Here is a 13606-nt window from a genome sequence, read left to right as displayed (position 1 = left end):
GTGCTATGAGGGTATACACCATACAGTGTGCTAGGAGGGTATACATCATACAGTGTGCTATGAGGGTATACACCATACAGTGTGCTATGAGGGTATACACCATACAGTGTGCTATGAGGGTATACACCATACAGTGTGCTATGAGGGTATACACCATACAGTGTGCTATGAGGGTATACATCATACAGTGTGCTATGAGGGTATACATCATACAGAGTGCTATGAGGGTATGCCCCATACAGTGTGCTATGAGGGTATACACCATACAGTGTGCTATGAGGGTATACATCATACAGTGTGCTATGAGGGTATACACCATACAGTGTGCTATGGGGGTATACACGATACAGTGTGCTATGCGGGTATACACCATACAGTGTGCTATGAGGGTATACACCATACAGTGTGCTATGAGGGTATACACCATACAGTGTGCTATGAGTGTATACATCATACAGTGTGCTATGAAGGTATACACGATACAGTGTGCTATGAGGGTATACATCATACAGTGTGCTATGGGGGTATACACGATACAGTGTGCTATGAGGGTATACATCATACAGTGTGCTATGGGGGTATACACGATACAGTGTGCTATGAGGGTATACACCATACAGTGTGCTATGAGGATAATATTGAGTGAACAGTAGCAATTTCGTCTACTCTTCATCTTATACCAACTGCCAAGGGTTCTTTAACACGCACACAACATGTACACAGGATCTCATCCAAATTATTACACCCTATGTCTGGCCTACCACTAACAAGAGGAAACCCAATCTGGTTAAAACACAGATCCCATTTCATTTTGTTTTTATAGTTCAAAATTTCGTTTTACTTCTCTTTACTACACTTGGATCTGGAAGAGTTGTTATTTAACTTGTGATTTGAATGGTGTCAGGGATAAGCCAATGAAACGGTCTGTTACTGCAGGCTTTAGGCATGTTTTTCACGGAACTGTGGGTAATCCACTAGTAACATCAATGCTGATTGGTTAATCCAATGTCTGACGTCATAGGGTCATAAGTCGATCTTTTGACCCCTGATGTGACCTATGGCTATAACTTGTCAGATCTTCATGTAGTGTAGGCCATCGAAAGTATAAAAAACCGAAACGAATATAGATCTGTGTTTTAATCAGATTGGAGGAAACCACACCACTTGCCTCAATATCAGTCCTTAAACCACTAGACCACCCATTACAAGGGGGGTTGGATGGCCGAATGGTTAGCGTGTGTATCATAAGGTCTGTCACAGAGTCAAGTGACCTGGTTTCAATTCTCCACTTGCATGTGAAAAAGAGTGGGGTCACCTCTTCAACCTCGTGGGTTTTCTCCGGGTCCTCTGGTTTACCTCCACTGCTAAAGAAAGACCCCTACACGCAATCAAATTATTGAAATGAAATTGAACCATGGGTTAGTCCCGGAATGACCTGGTTTGTGACGAGTGGACGTTATACCCCATCTCTCTCTTGGACGAGTGGACGTTATACCCCCTCTCTCTCTCTCTCTCTCAATAAAAGAAATATGATGACATAATGAAATGAAATGGGGTTTAACGTCCTACTGTTCTGCTCCTAAACTGGGCTAATGAAGACGGGCATATGCCATACAGTGTGCTATGAGGGAAATTTTGCCCGGGCAGCGGCACTATCACCTACTCTTATATCGAATTCCAACTGCCAAGGGATTTTTTACGTGCATTCCAATGTATACACGGGACCTCGGTTTTTTGTCTCACCCGAAGGACTAGACAGCTGTCCTTGTCAGGCCCTCAGTTCTGCACCACTGACAAGGGGAAACCACATCGGAAAATCCGGATGAACTTTCTCGGCCATTGCAGGGATCGAACACCCGACCTCCATGACATAAAGATATAGTTTAATATGATATAATAAGATGTCAGTGAGTCTACACTAAATATTGAATTATGATATCAGTTTACTAAAATAAAACATATTAAAAGGCAATTCATGAAAATCAAACAAATATTATGAAATAAGATAGTCTAATCAGTTTTAAGCATGTTAAGGGGACAAAAGAAAAACTCTTTGTTCTGTCAACACAATTATAAATCAAAGGTCTCTCTAACTTGTTCTGTTTAACTTTTATAGATCAAACTATATTTTATATACATTTTAATAGATCAAACAACATTTTAATAGAATTGGTCATGAACTATATAATATAGAGTTGATTTATTTACATTTTAATAGATTTGGTCATGAACTATAAGATAGAGATGATCTATTTTAAATTTTAATACATGTAATGATGAACTATAATATAAATGTATTGATGAACTGTTTTAATTATATTTTAATAGATGTAGACGACCAGATTGCCAAGATTTAAATGGATTTGATTTGAATACCTGCGAGATTTAACAGTTTAATGATAAAATGGATAATCGAGAATTAGTCTTGGTTGTCAAGTACAGTTGTTACTATAAAAAAAATGATCTAGGCTACATCTTCCAATGGTCATAACTTCGCCCAGAATAAAACAATTTGAAGGAAATATTCAATATGTATTTTTTTAGCTATTATATATAGTAATAACGCTCAGCTCTTTATTTAAATCTTACATAATATATCTTTAAACTATTATAGTAGGCCTAATAAAAATCAGCTCTTTATCATTTATATCTTAGTCCTGGGTTTGTGTGTGTGTGTCTCTCTCTCTCCCCCCTCTCTCTTTCTGCGTAAATCAGACATACTGCATCTTTAAAATAAATATTAGTGGATAATTGAAGCATTTTGTTTTTATCACGAACCTATATATTATATGAGTTGAATATATTTAGACTTTGGTTTTCGTGCAATAAATTAATGTGTAGAATATTTATTCACCTGTATACAGGTATACAGGTATATACAGGTAATCAGGTATCTGATTCATGTTGTTACATTAAACAACACAGAATATTAATATAAAAAAACTCAACAATATGTACGAACATGTACAGCTAGTAAAACCAGATCTTTTTAACAGATATATAATCTTAAGGTTAAAGGTATTCTCAATATTTGTTTGGAGCAGTTGATCAGTAGTTCATGGTGTTAAAGGGATTCTCAATACATGTATTTGTTTGGAGCAGTTGAGTAGATCATGAAATCAACATGAAAATTATGTCAACTCATGTCCCATTATTTTAATTTGCAAACAGAACAAAGAATTAAATCGGGTTTAACGTCCTACTTTTCTGCGCAACCATGACGACGGGAATATGCTATCCAGCATGCAATGACAGAGATTTTGCCAATCGTTCTTTATATACAGGTCAACATGGGATGTACGTACCATCCAGACAGCTAGAAGCTGTTCCTCCATCTACATGGAAAGGACAGTGGAAAGTCAAGATCAACTTTCTCTGCCAAAAATAAAATCAAACCCAGGACCTCTAGGTTACTGAGCCACAGCAGCTCCGGCTACGATATATACAAAAATTTAATTCTTGTTTTTTTAATAAAAATAATTTTTTTTTGGTAAACAATATTTTATTTCATTTGAAAATGGATTGGGGAACAGGCTAGGCCTATGTTGACTCCAGAATGAAAATAAAAAATAAAAAACTAAAAGATTTCACTTTAAACTTGTAGGAGTTATGGTTTTATATTTGTTTGTTTAAAGTAGAGAGGGAGAGGGAGAAATGGGGTTTAACGTCCACTCGACACAAACTAGGTCATTTCGGGACTAACATATGGTTTAATTTTATTTCAACAATTCGCTTGCGCGTAGGGGTCTTTAGCAGTGGGAGGAAACCGGAGGACCCGGAGAAAACCCACGAGGTTGGACAGGCGACCCTACTCCTTGTCACGTACAACCAGGGATTCGAAACCACGCCAGTTAACTCAATGACAGGCTTTATGATACTGCGCGCGCACGCTAACCATTCAGCCATCCAACCCCCCTTTAAAGTAAAGAGTTTATGATTATAAAGATACCACTACAAGTATAAGTTGTTGATTTATTGAGATTATTTAATTTGATCACATGTTTTAGTACATCCTTCTTACTCACAAACTCTTTACTTTACCTGACATTGATGGATGGAGGGCTATAAAATCAATATACACCACTTATAGAATTATGTAGGCCTATGACAAAATAATCTGGATTACATATATTCCTTTACTAAGCTATAATATTGGCAGTGTCGACACCAGCCACTTTAGTCCAGTAAGAGATGTTGCAGGGTAGAATTATGATAAAATAATCTGGTAACATATATTCCTTTCCTACGCTATAATGTGGGCAGCATCGACACAAGCCACGATAGTCCAGTAGGAGAGGATGAAGAGTAGGGGCGAAGGTGCTTCCCCATCAGTCTGTTCGTTTCATTTTTTTATACTTTTGATGGTCTCTACTACATAAAGATCTGACCTGTTGTAGTGGAAGGCCACGTCAGAGGTCATACAAGTTGCATTTGAGCCTATGACATCAGACATTTGATTAACCAATCAGCGTTGATGTTTCTAGAGGTTTACCCACAGTTCCGTGCACCTCTAGCCAACAACTCGCCATAACAGACCGTTTCATTGGCTAATCCCTCACATCAATTAGAACGCCTGTTATATAACAACTCTTCCAGATCCTACTGTAGTAAACGAAATTGCTTCACCAAAAAAACTTTCAAAGATTCTTTGTGAACTACAGGATTTTCAGCATGTTCTAGGTGCATCTTCTGCATCTAAGGATTATGGAACTTGAATATGACTACAGAATTGAAACTATATGTATTATATTTAAGTCTGTTGGACTGATAAATTGTCTTTTTTATTGTTAGGTTATCTGTGTAATTTTTCAATCTTCATGTACGTGTCAATATGATGGTTTTTGTGTGCAATAGGTATGTAAACACCAAGCGAAAGCGAGAGTGAGGGAAATGGGGTTTAACTCCACTCAACACAAACTAGGTCATTTCGGGACTAACATATGGTTCAATTTTATTTCTATAATTTGCTTGCACGTAGAGGTCATTAGCAGTGGGAGGAAACCGGAAAACCCGGAGGACCCAGAGAAAACCAACTAGGTTGGACTGGCAACCCTACTCCTTGTCACATACAACCGGGAAATCGCAACCAGGCAGTTGACTCAATGGAAGACCTCATGATACAATGCGCATGTATGTGCTAACCATTTGGCCATCCAACCCCCGTAAACTCCAAGCCTCAACTTTTCATTTCATTCAAATCAATAACTAGCAACACAGAATCACAGACATTACCCTTCCCAAGTGGAAAATCTAGATTATTTTTTTTGATGAAATTCTGAACATCTTGATTGTGAGACCAGTATTCTAATATTGGTAATTAAACTGCATGTCGGCCTACTGAAAAGTTTATATGTAACCTCATCACAAAATGTTAAAAATACATATTACTATAATGTCAAAATAAATATAAAATTGTTATGGCCATAAGGTGAATTATAATATATTTCTTTGAATAACATTATTTTTAATAAAAGAAGTTTTGATTGGATATGTTGTTACACTCGATCTATGTTTTAAATTGATCTCATATCAACCTCGAAATATCCCATATAATCAAAACACAATAAATTCTGTTTCTTTATTAAGAACTGACCATTGATATCTAACCAACCAAGATGAATAGAATCATAATCTAATTCACTATATGATCACATTTCATTTATTATATTCCACTAATCTTCTATAGAATCCTGTGTTTTCATACAAGTAAATACTAACAATAGGACATAATAATATAAGAAAAGAAACATATCTAATTCACTATATGATCCTACTTCACTTGTTATAATTCTCAAATCTGTGGTCTTCAGTCATGAGTCACAAGGGTAACAATAGAATTATGGACCACATAACAGTATAACTCAAATCTTTGGTCTTCAGTGCAACTCATGAGCCACAAAGGTAACAATAGAAATATAAAAAGAACATGTGGTATCTTTAATCATTGGTATAGATATATTTTGTGTAGAAAGGAGCCATCAAGTAACAATAGGCAACCCTTGTAGTATTAACAAGTTAATAAAGTATAAAAAGAGGGCAGGACATGACCACTTAAACATCGTGTAAAACACAAGCACACAAGGTGCATATTGGGGTTAATCTATTTACCACTATATTGGGACATTTTTTTTTTACAGAGAATTAATCAAATTGTCTCTCTATCACACAGAATGAAAAGAATGCATATATTCTACTGGTAAAACACAGAAAAAAACAATTGTATGTTAGGTTGTATCTATGTAAAATCTTTTACCTGTGTTGGACCAGGACATGCCTGTTCATCTTTAGATTTGGCTAATATTTACAACCCTAACCCTAGTCTCTCACTACATTCCCATCCCCAGACTCATTGGATCTGATCTTACTGACAAAATGCTGAAAAATCCTAATGAACATACTGGGATGAACCCTGGAGGCCTGGACTTTCTGTTTAGCCAACATGGCCAGTATGACTCAGAAATGAAATGAAATGGGATTTAACGTCCTACTGTTCTGCTCCTATACTGGGCTAATGAAGACGGGCATACGCCATACAGTGTGCTATGAGGGGAATTTTGCCCGGACAGTTTAAAATAAAAAAAAAAAAAAAAAAATGTTTAAATTCGTTGAGAATCATAGAAGACTATTGAGTTTCTACTATTGTGTAGTTTAAATGGTCCATCTAGATGATGATGATGATGAGTTAGTTGTATTTTATCTAGATTAGATAACTGAGTTTATAACTGTTTAGTTTCTGGAGCAGTACTGGGTGATTAATTAATCTGTTATTTACCTCAATATCTAATCTACACAAACCATTTTAAACTGTCATACAGTAAATTGTTTCAATGTCATTTAGTAATTAAACTGGAATATACAGGTGACAATTCTATGGAATACACAATTACTACCTTATAACACTGTAATCAGGGTATCATTTAATCTTGTGTATTTACCACCAATTTCTTTCACATTCATTTAATATCAATTCCTTGTTTAAAAATTTGTAAAAATCATTTAAAATCACCGAAATTCATTTAATTTTACTTGTGTCCAGCTTAAAGCTGACCATTCAATTTTGATAATGAGTGTCCAATTTACAAGAATTTAATTTCTCGATCACTGTTAAAAAATAAACAACCTAATTGATTATTGATGCATGATGATTAATTTTTGAACAGTGGTCAGGAAATTAAATATTTGTAAATTGGACACTCATTATCAAAATTAATCAGTCAGCCTTAATTAACTGGAAACAAGTATAAATTAGATGATTTTGGGGGATTTTAAATGATTTTTACAAATTTTTAAACAAAGATTTGATATTAAACGAATGTGAAAGAAATTAGTGCTAGATACACAAGATTAAATGATACCTGGGTTACAGTGTTACTGAGCGACGTTTTGACGAGGCTTTTCTAGTCATCATTGCTTGATAATGACTTGAGAAGCCTCGAAACATCGCTCAGTAATTAGCAGTAATTGTGTATTCCATCGTATTGTGACATGTATTATTATTATATGAGACAGGTGGAAATCCAATAGTTTTTCATGATTCTCAATGAATTATAAAAGTTGTATTGATAGTCGTCTTACCTTTTGTGTATTATAAAAGTTGTATTGATAGTCGTCTTACCTTTTGTGTATTATAAAAGATGTATTGATAGTCGTCTTACCTTTTGTGTATTTTTTATTTGTTGTTGTAAATCTTCCTTCATATTCCTCTCTTGTTGTAAAATGGCTGACATCTCCTCTACTTTACGATTATTCTCCGTTATTAAACTATCTCGTTCTCGTCTAATCGCCCAGTCTTTCTCCGTCTCTAACAGATTTCTTTCTCTAGTTACAGCTTGTGTCACCTGTAAATCAAATCAGTTATTTTAGTCACAGTGTGAGTCACCTGTAAATCAAATCAGTTATTTTCATCTTTTCAAAACTACAGAAGTATAATGAAATTATTAAGCTTGTAAACTCTTCAACAAGGGGTTTAATAAAGGCTATACCTGTTCCAAAATTTCTATTCAAATATAAAATTCAATAAATATATTGTCTATAAAAGAAAAAAAACACATATTTTACTACTGACAATATGAAAATTAATTGAGGGAAGGACTGGCCTTCGATTTTCCTCTTACTTAAAAATTAAATTAAAATATTGACCTGTCGTTGAATTTCTTCCTGTAATTTCTGTTCCATTTGTCGTCTTTCCTCTTCCAGATTTTTCAACAATGTTTGTATCTGTGTAATCTCGTCATTTTTACTCTACATATAAAAAAACAACTTGACTTATCAAAATCCAAACAGAGGAAAAGAGAAGAGAGGGAGGGTTTAATTAATACATAAGCTACATTTTATAATAGCATATTTTCACACAGGAGCTATTAGTGTTCAGTGGAAGGGAAACGCAGTACTAGAAAATGAAACACAAGGTCACAAACAAGCGTCGGGTCGAAACGTTTGACTCAATGACAGACCTTATGATCCAAAGCTTATACATTAGACCACTCGACAACCCAACTCACTCTTGATCTAAATAACTGTTGAATGGGGTTTAATTGTTACTGATGCAGGACAGAAAAGCAAAATTGTTTACATCAATTGGAACAAAAAAATGAGATTCTGTCTGAATCAGCTGAAGCAGGTTACAGATCACTTGACGCGTGGATCACAAAGCCAGTATGAGCGCAAATTTCCCTTAACGCAAACATTTCTAGAATAATCTGTAGAATAAACAAATATTGAAAACTTGACTTACAGAAATAATTTTAGCATTTTCTGTTAAAATCTGAGCAAGTTTCTCATCGTTTCTCTTCAAAGATTCTCGACGATCATTTTCTATCTCATCTCGTAAATTCTCTAACGCTGTCTGTTTCTCTAAAAATAACGATTCTCGAAGTTGCATCATGGCGGCATCCTGTAGAAAAATAAGGGACAATCTATCAAATAACGAACATATCAATGTTTAGAGAGAGAGAGAAATGGGGTCTAACGTCCACTCAATACAAACTAGGTCATTTCGGGACTAACATATGGTTCAATTTTATTTCAATAATTCGCTTGCGTGTAGGGGTCTTTAGCAGGGGGCGGAAAACAGAGGATCCGGAGAAAACCCATGAGGTTGGAAGACGACCCTACTCCTTGTCACGTATAACCGGGGAATCGAAACCACGCCAGTTGACTCAATGACAGACAACCATTCGGCAATCCAACACCCCTCAATGTTTCGAAGACGGCTCTTTAGCTTATTGTCGGACTTGATCGGCTGGCAGTGAAATGTGAAACTTTAATAGTATTCTCAGTTCAAAAATGATTCAAATTCATTCAATATTTACAAAGTTATGATAAATTGAAATTCCATCGACCTATGGTGCTTGAGCGCAACAGGACAGCCAACATCTTTATTTGCCGGAAATTAAATTGATAATAGTGCGATCGAATCCAACAGGGAAGTTTATGTATTGTTCTTTCTTTTTTCTTAATTAAATTTTAAATAATCAATTAGTTCTTGAGAATTTTGATATTTTCCGAATAATGCAAATCACACATCCTCAACTTAAAATTAGAATTTAAAAGAGAGAGAGAGAGAGAGAGAGAGAGAGAGAGAGAGAGAGGGTTCAACCTCCACTCAACACAAATTAGGTCATTTTGGGACTAACATATGGTTTAATTTTATTTCAATAATTTGCTTGCGTGTAGGGTTTTTTTTAGCAGTGGGAGGACACCAGAGGACCCGGAGAAAACCCATGAGGTTGGACAGACGTGACGTACCCTACTCCTATCACGTACAACTGGGGAATCGAAACCACGCCAGTTGATCGACTCAATGACAGACCTTAGGATACAGTGCACACATGCTAACTATTCGGCCATCCAACCCCTGAATTTAAAACAAAAACTTAGCCTTAAACACAATTAAATTGATAGCTTTTACACGTAAAACCATTTAAAATCTATAATAATATGATAATCTTACCGTTTCTTTACGAAAGTTGAGTAACAATCGTTTGTGATCTTGTAATATAACTTCTCGTGATTCTTCTTCTTTAGCTAATAATTGTTGTAATTCTATATTCTGGTCTCTGGTTAAACAAATCAAATATATTAAATATTATATCTTTATAACAATAATGAAATGAAAGAAGTATAAACGAGGAAAATTTTACCCATTCTGAAAAATCCTGAATAACTTCCATGGCAAACATCGAGATTCAACCAAGCACCTGCTGGTTAGTGTGCCAGTAGCATGTATATTCACTGATGCTCTGTAATTATCTATATATACCCCTCACAGGGAAGGCACATCCCTAGCAACACGTACTGGAGTAAAATTTTGATCTTCACACAGTCTAGTTTGTTGTCCAGGGAGTTTTATCATGAATTATTTACAAGGACTGGTTCCTGTTCTTCCACGGCTGTATCACTGAGATCCAAACTTATTTGTACTGTTTAAGGGACTCTTTCTTCTTTTGAGTGTAAGTTTTTTTCGTCACCTTTTTGGAACCTCTCAACGACCGAAATGCAGACAGAATGCACTAAATTTCAAATGCCTAAAGTTCTTTTACAATGCATGTTCGTATAAGATCACTCCAGTATTTTATAAATGTTATCATAAAAAATAATCTTACTTTAGTTTTAAATTCAGTTCATCTTTTTCGTTGTTTCTCTCCTGTAAATCAGCCATTTTTATTTTCGACTCGTGAACTTCCTGTTGTAAATCAACCATTTCTTTATCATAATATCGTCTACTGTTATTCAATACATCAAATTCTTGAGATTTTTTCTACAATTAAAATATTGTTCATATTTACCATAGCCTATACATTTTACATTGTGCATATGGCTGACCAAGCTCCTGATCACCACGCAAGATTAGCATTGTTTATTTGGCTGTCAGTTGCTGCTTCAAGTTCTACGGTAACACATCTTACAACACTGTATTACAGATTTGCGCAGAATTGTGAATATTTGTTAAAAATGACACGGTATGATTACATTATAAAATTACTTTACTCCATACAGGTCACATTACACAAATACTTTTGCTAGGTGGCACAAGACATTACGCAGAATAGTCACATTCTTGTGTGAGACAGACTTCGGACTGGCTTTAAATTGTAATTTACCTGTAAAATATCATTTTTCTCCATTTCCAATCTACTATAATTAGATTGTAATTTACCTGTAGAATATCAGATTGTAATTTACCTGTAGAATATCTGATTTAAGTTACCTGTAGAATATCAGATTGCAATTTACCTGTAGAATATCAGACTTAAGTTACCTGTAGAATACCAGATTGTAATTTACCTGTAGAATATCAGATTGTAATTTACCTGTAAAATATCATTTTTCTCCATCTCTAATCTACTATAATTAGATTGTAATTGAGATAATGTTTGTTGTAATTCATCTCGACATGACTGAACTTCTTCTAATTGAGATGTAATCGACTCCAGCTCCTAAAATCAGAACATATTTAAATAATTAATCCCAAAATATCAATCCCCAAAAAAACATGGGGCTTAAGGTCCGCTTGACACAAATATCTGTTGATTTCATTCACAAGGCTTTATAATGTTCACTGTAACAGGAACGAAAAGAATATCTCCTTGAATTTCTGTTTCCATAGTGATTAAATGAACAAACACTTCAAATTTGAAGCTACATGACTTGTACAGAACTTTCTATTCAAGTTGTACATTAAAACTTTCCAATTCTTTGGTTCTTTGGGTAAATATAAATGTATATCTAGGTGGTATTATTATTAACGTACCAACTGTAGTTCCTCTTTCTGTATTCGTGCTTGTTTTTGTTCGTGAAATAAATCATCTTTACCAAGATTTAACTGTCGAACTAATTCATCTCTCTCCAACTCAACTGTTTCATAATTACGACTCTTCATCTTCAGTTTACTATAATCTTCTTTCATATTTATAACCTACAACAACCATATTATAACAAAACAACCATTGTTATAACACACAACAACCATATTTATAACCTAAACCTTTATAACCTACAACAACCATATTTATAACCTACAACAACCTTTATAACCTACAACATCCATTGTTATAACACACAACAACCATATTTATAACCTACAACAACCATATTTATAACCTACAACAGCCATTGTTATAACACACAAAAACCATATTTATAACCTACAACAACCTTTATAACCTACAACAACCATATTTATAACCTACAAGAACCTACAACAACCATTGTTATAATTAATAATATTCTAATTGAATATTTAAGGGAAAAAACGGAATGAAGGAAACAAGTTTAGAAATTTCATATTTAAAACATAAAACAGGAAGGAAACAAAACAACACCAAGCAGCTCCCCCACAGTTAGAAACAAACAGATAATAATATTCTAGTTGACATTTCTCAGAAAAAGAAATTCAACACTTATGAAATGCCAAATTTAAGTGAAATTTCCTAGATTAAGAGAACAATGATTATACTATTTGACCTACAAACAGACCCATTTATTACTCTACAAGCTAGGCCAGACAACTAAATGAACTTCTCACCGCTGAATGAGGACAGGCAAACACATTACGGTGTGCTATGAGGGAAATGTGGCCGTGTCAAGGTTTCTTTTATTTGCCCGCCAATGTGTATACAGGACCTCAGTATTTTTGTCCCATCCAAATAACTACACACTATTTTTGCCAGGCTCTCTATGTTGCCAGGCTCTCTATCGCGCACCACTGACAAGTATAAATTGCGAAGAAAAATCTTGAGCAACTTTCTTGGCCAACAACGGGAGCAAGCCCGAGACCTCATCGTCAGCGAGCCCAGCGTCTTGACTTACTGAGCCATCGTGACTCCCTACCTGTGAAACACGGTAAGAAATGAAATGAATGGAGTTTAACATCCTACTCTTCTGCTCGGAACTGGGCTAATGAAGACGGGTATACGCCATACATTGTGCTATGAGGTAAATTTTGCCCAGACAGCAGCACTACGGCCTACTCTTATATCCAATTCCAACTGTCAAAGTATCTTTTACAAAATACATACCTCAGGTACAGTCATTCCTAGGGATCGGAATTCCTGGACATCTTTTAACTTTCCCTGAAGCTGATCATCAAAGGTTTGACTTTGATTCTTCTGTTTTTCTAATTCTTCAGTCAATCTATTTAAATCCTTATCAGCATTATGTCTCTTGAACTCAGTTAACATCAGCTGAGTTCTGAAAAATATCAAAAAAATTAAAAGTTCAGGATATTACATATATTATAGTATCTTATCACTATCATATTTATGGTTATAGTGAACCACCCTGTTAGTAGTACCACTTGTGAGTGGATCGTGGGGCGACAGACTCTACAACAGCTAATTTCTCATCCTCCCGCTCACAACAATTGGCTCCCAGCAATGACCTCAAATGCCAAGAAACTGACTTAAATTTTCAGGTATCTTTCAGGATGCCAATATGATGTTGGCGATGGGTCCTTAATATATGTTTGAACTGGTTTTCTCTAGTATTGTAAAAGTTACAGAAAACTAATCGTTTTCACCTTCCTGAGGTAATAAAGAATTCTTACAGGCACTCATACTCATCGGCAGTGGGACAGTAGAGAGATGAACTGTATATGGCTAATTCC

At 35.2% G+C, this 13606-nt stretch overlaps 1 protein-coding gene across 3 annotated transcripts in view; it reads right to left on the bottom strand.

The window, feature by feature from the left end:
* LOC126824818 (myosin heavy chain, clone 203) overlaps positions 1-11913 on the bottom strand; it is a 29464-nt gene extending 17551 nt beyond the window's left edge. For 2 of the 3 annotated variants that reach the window (XM_056101839.1, XM_056101838.1), the window contains exons 1-7: positions 11753-11913; positions 11313-11438; positions 10605-10759; positions 9953-10058; positions 8735-8893; positions 8140-8241; positions 7656-7838 (exon numbers count right to left, since the gene is read on the bottom strand). In XM_056101839.1, the coding sequence (XP_055957814.1) occupies positions 7656-7838; positions 8140-8241; positions 8735-8893; positions 9953-10058; positions 10605-10759; positions 11313-11438; positions 11753-11908 (987 nt within the window). In that variant the 5' untranslated portion in view covers positions 11909-11913. Of the gene's footprint in view, positions 1-7655; positions 7839-8139; positions 8242-8734; positions 8894-9952; positions 10059-10604; positions 10760-11102; positions 11147-11312; positions 11439-11752 lie in introns of those variants that run through there. The other variant, XM_056101840.1, reaches the window with a different exon arrangement.
* Between the last annotated feature and the right edge of the window lie 1693 nt (positions 11914-13606).

The sequence above is a fragment of the Patella vulgata genome, chromosome 6 (genome assembly GCF_932274485.2).
Source record: "Patella vulgata chromosome 6, xgPatVulg1.2, whole genome shotgun sequence".
NCBI lineage: Eukaryota > Metazoa > Mollusca > Gastropoda > Patellidae > Patella > Patella vulgata.
This window is presented reverse-complemented; position numbering and strand designations above follow the sequence as displayed.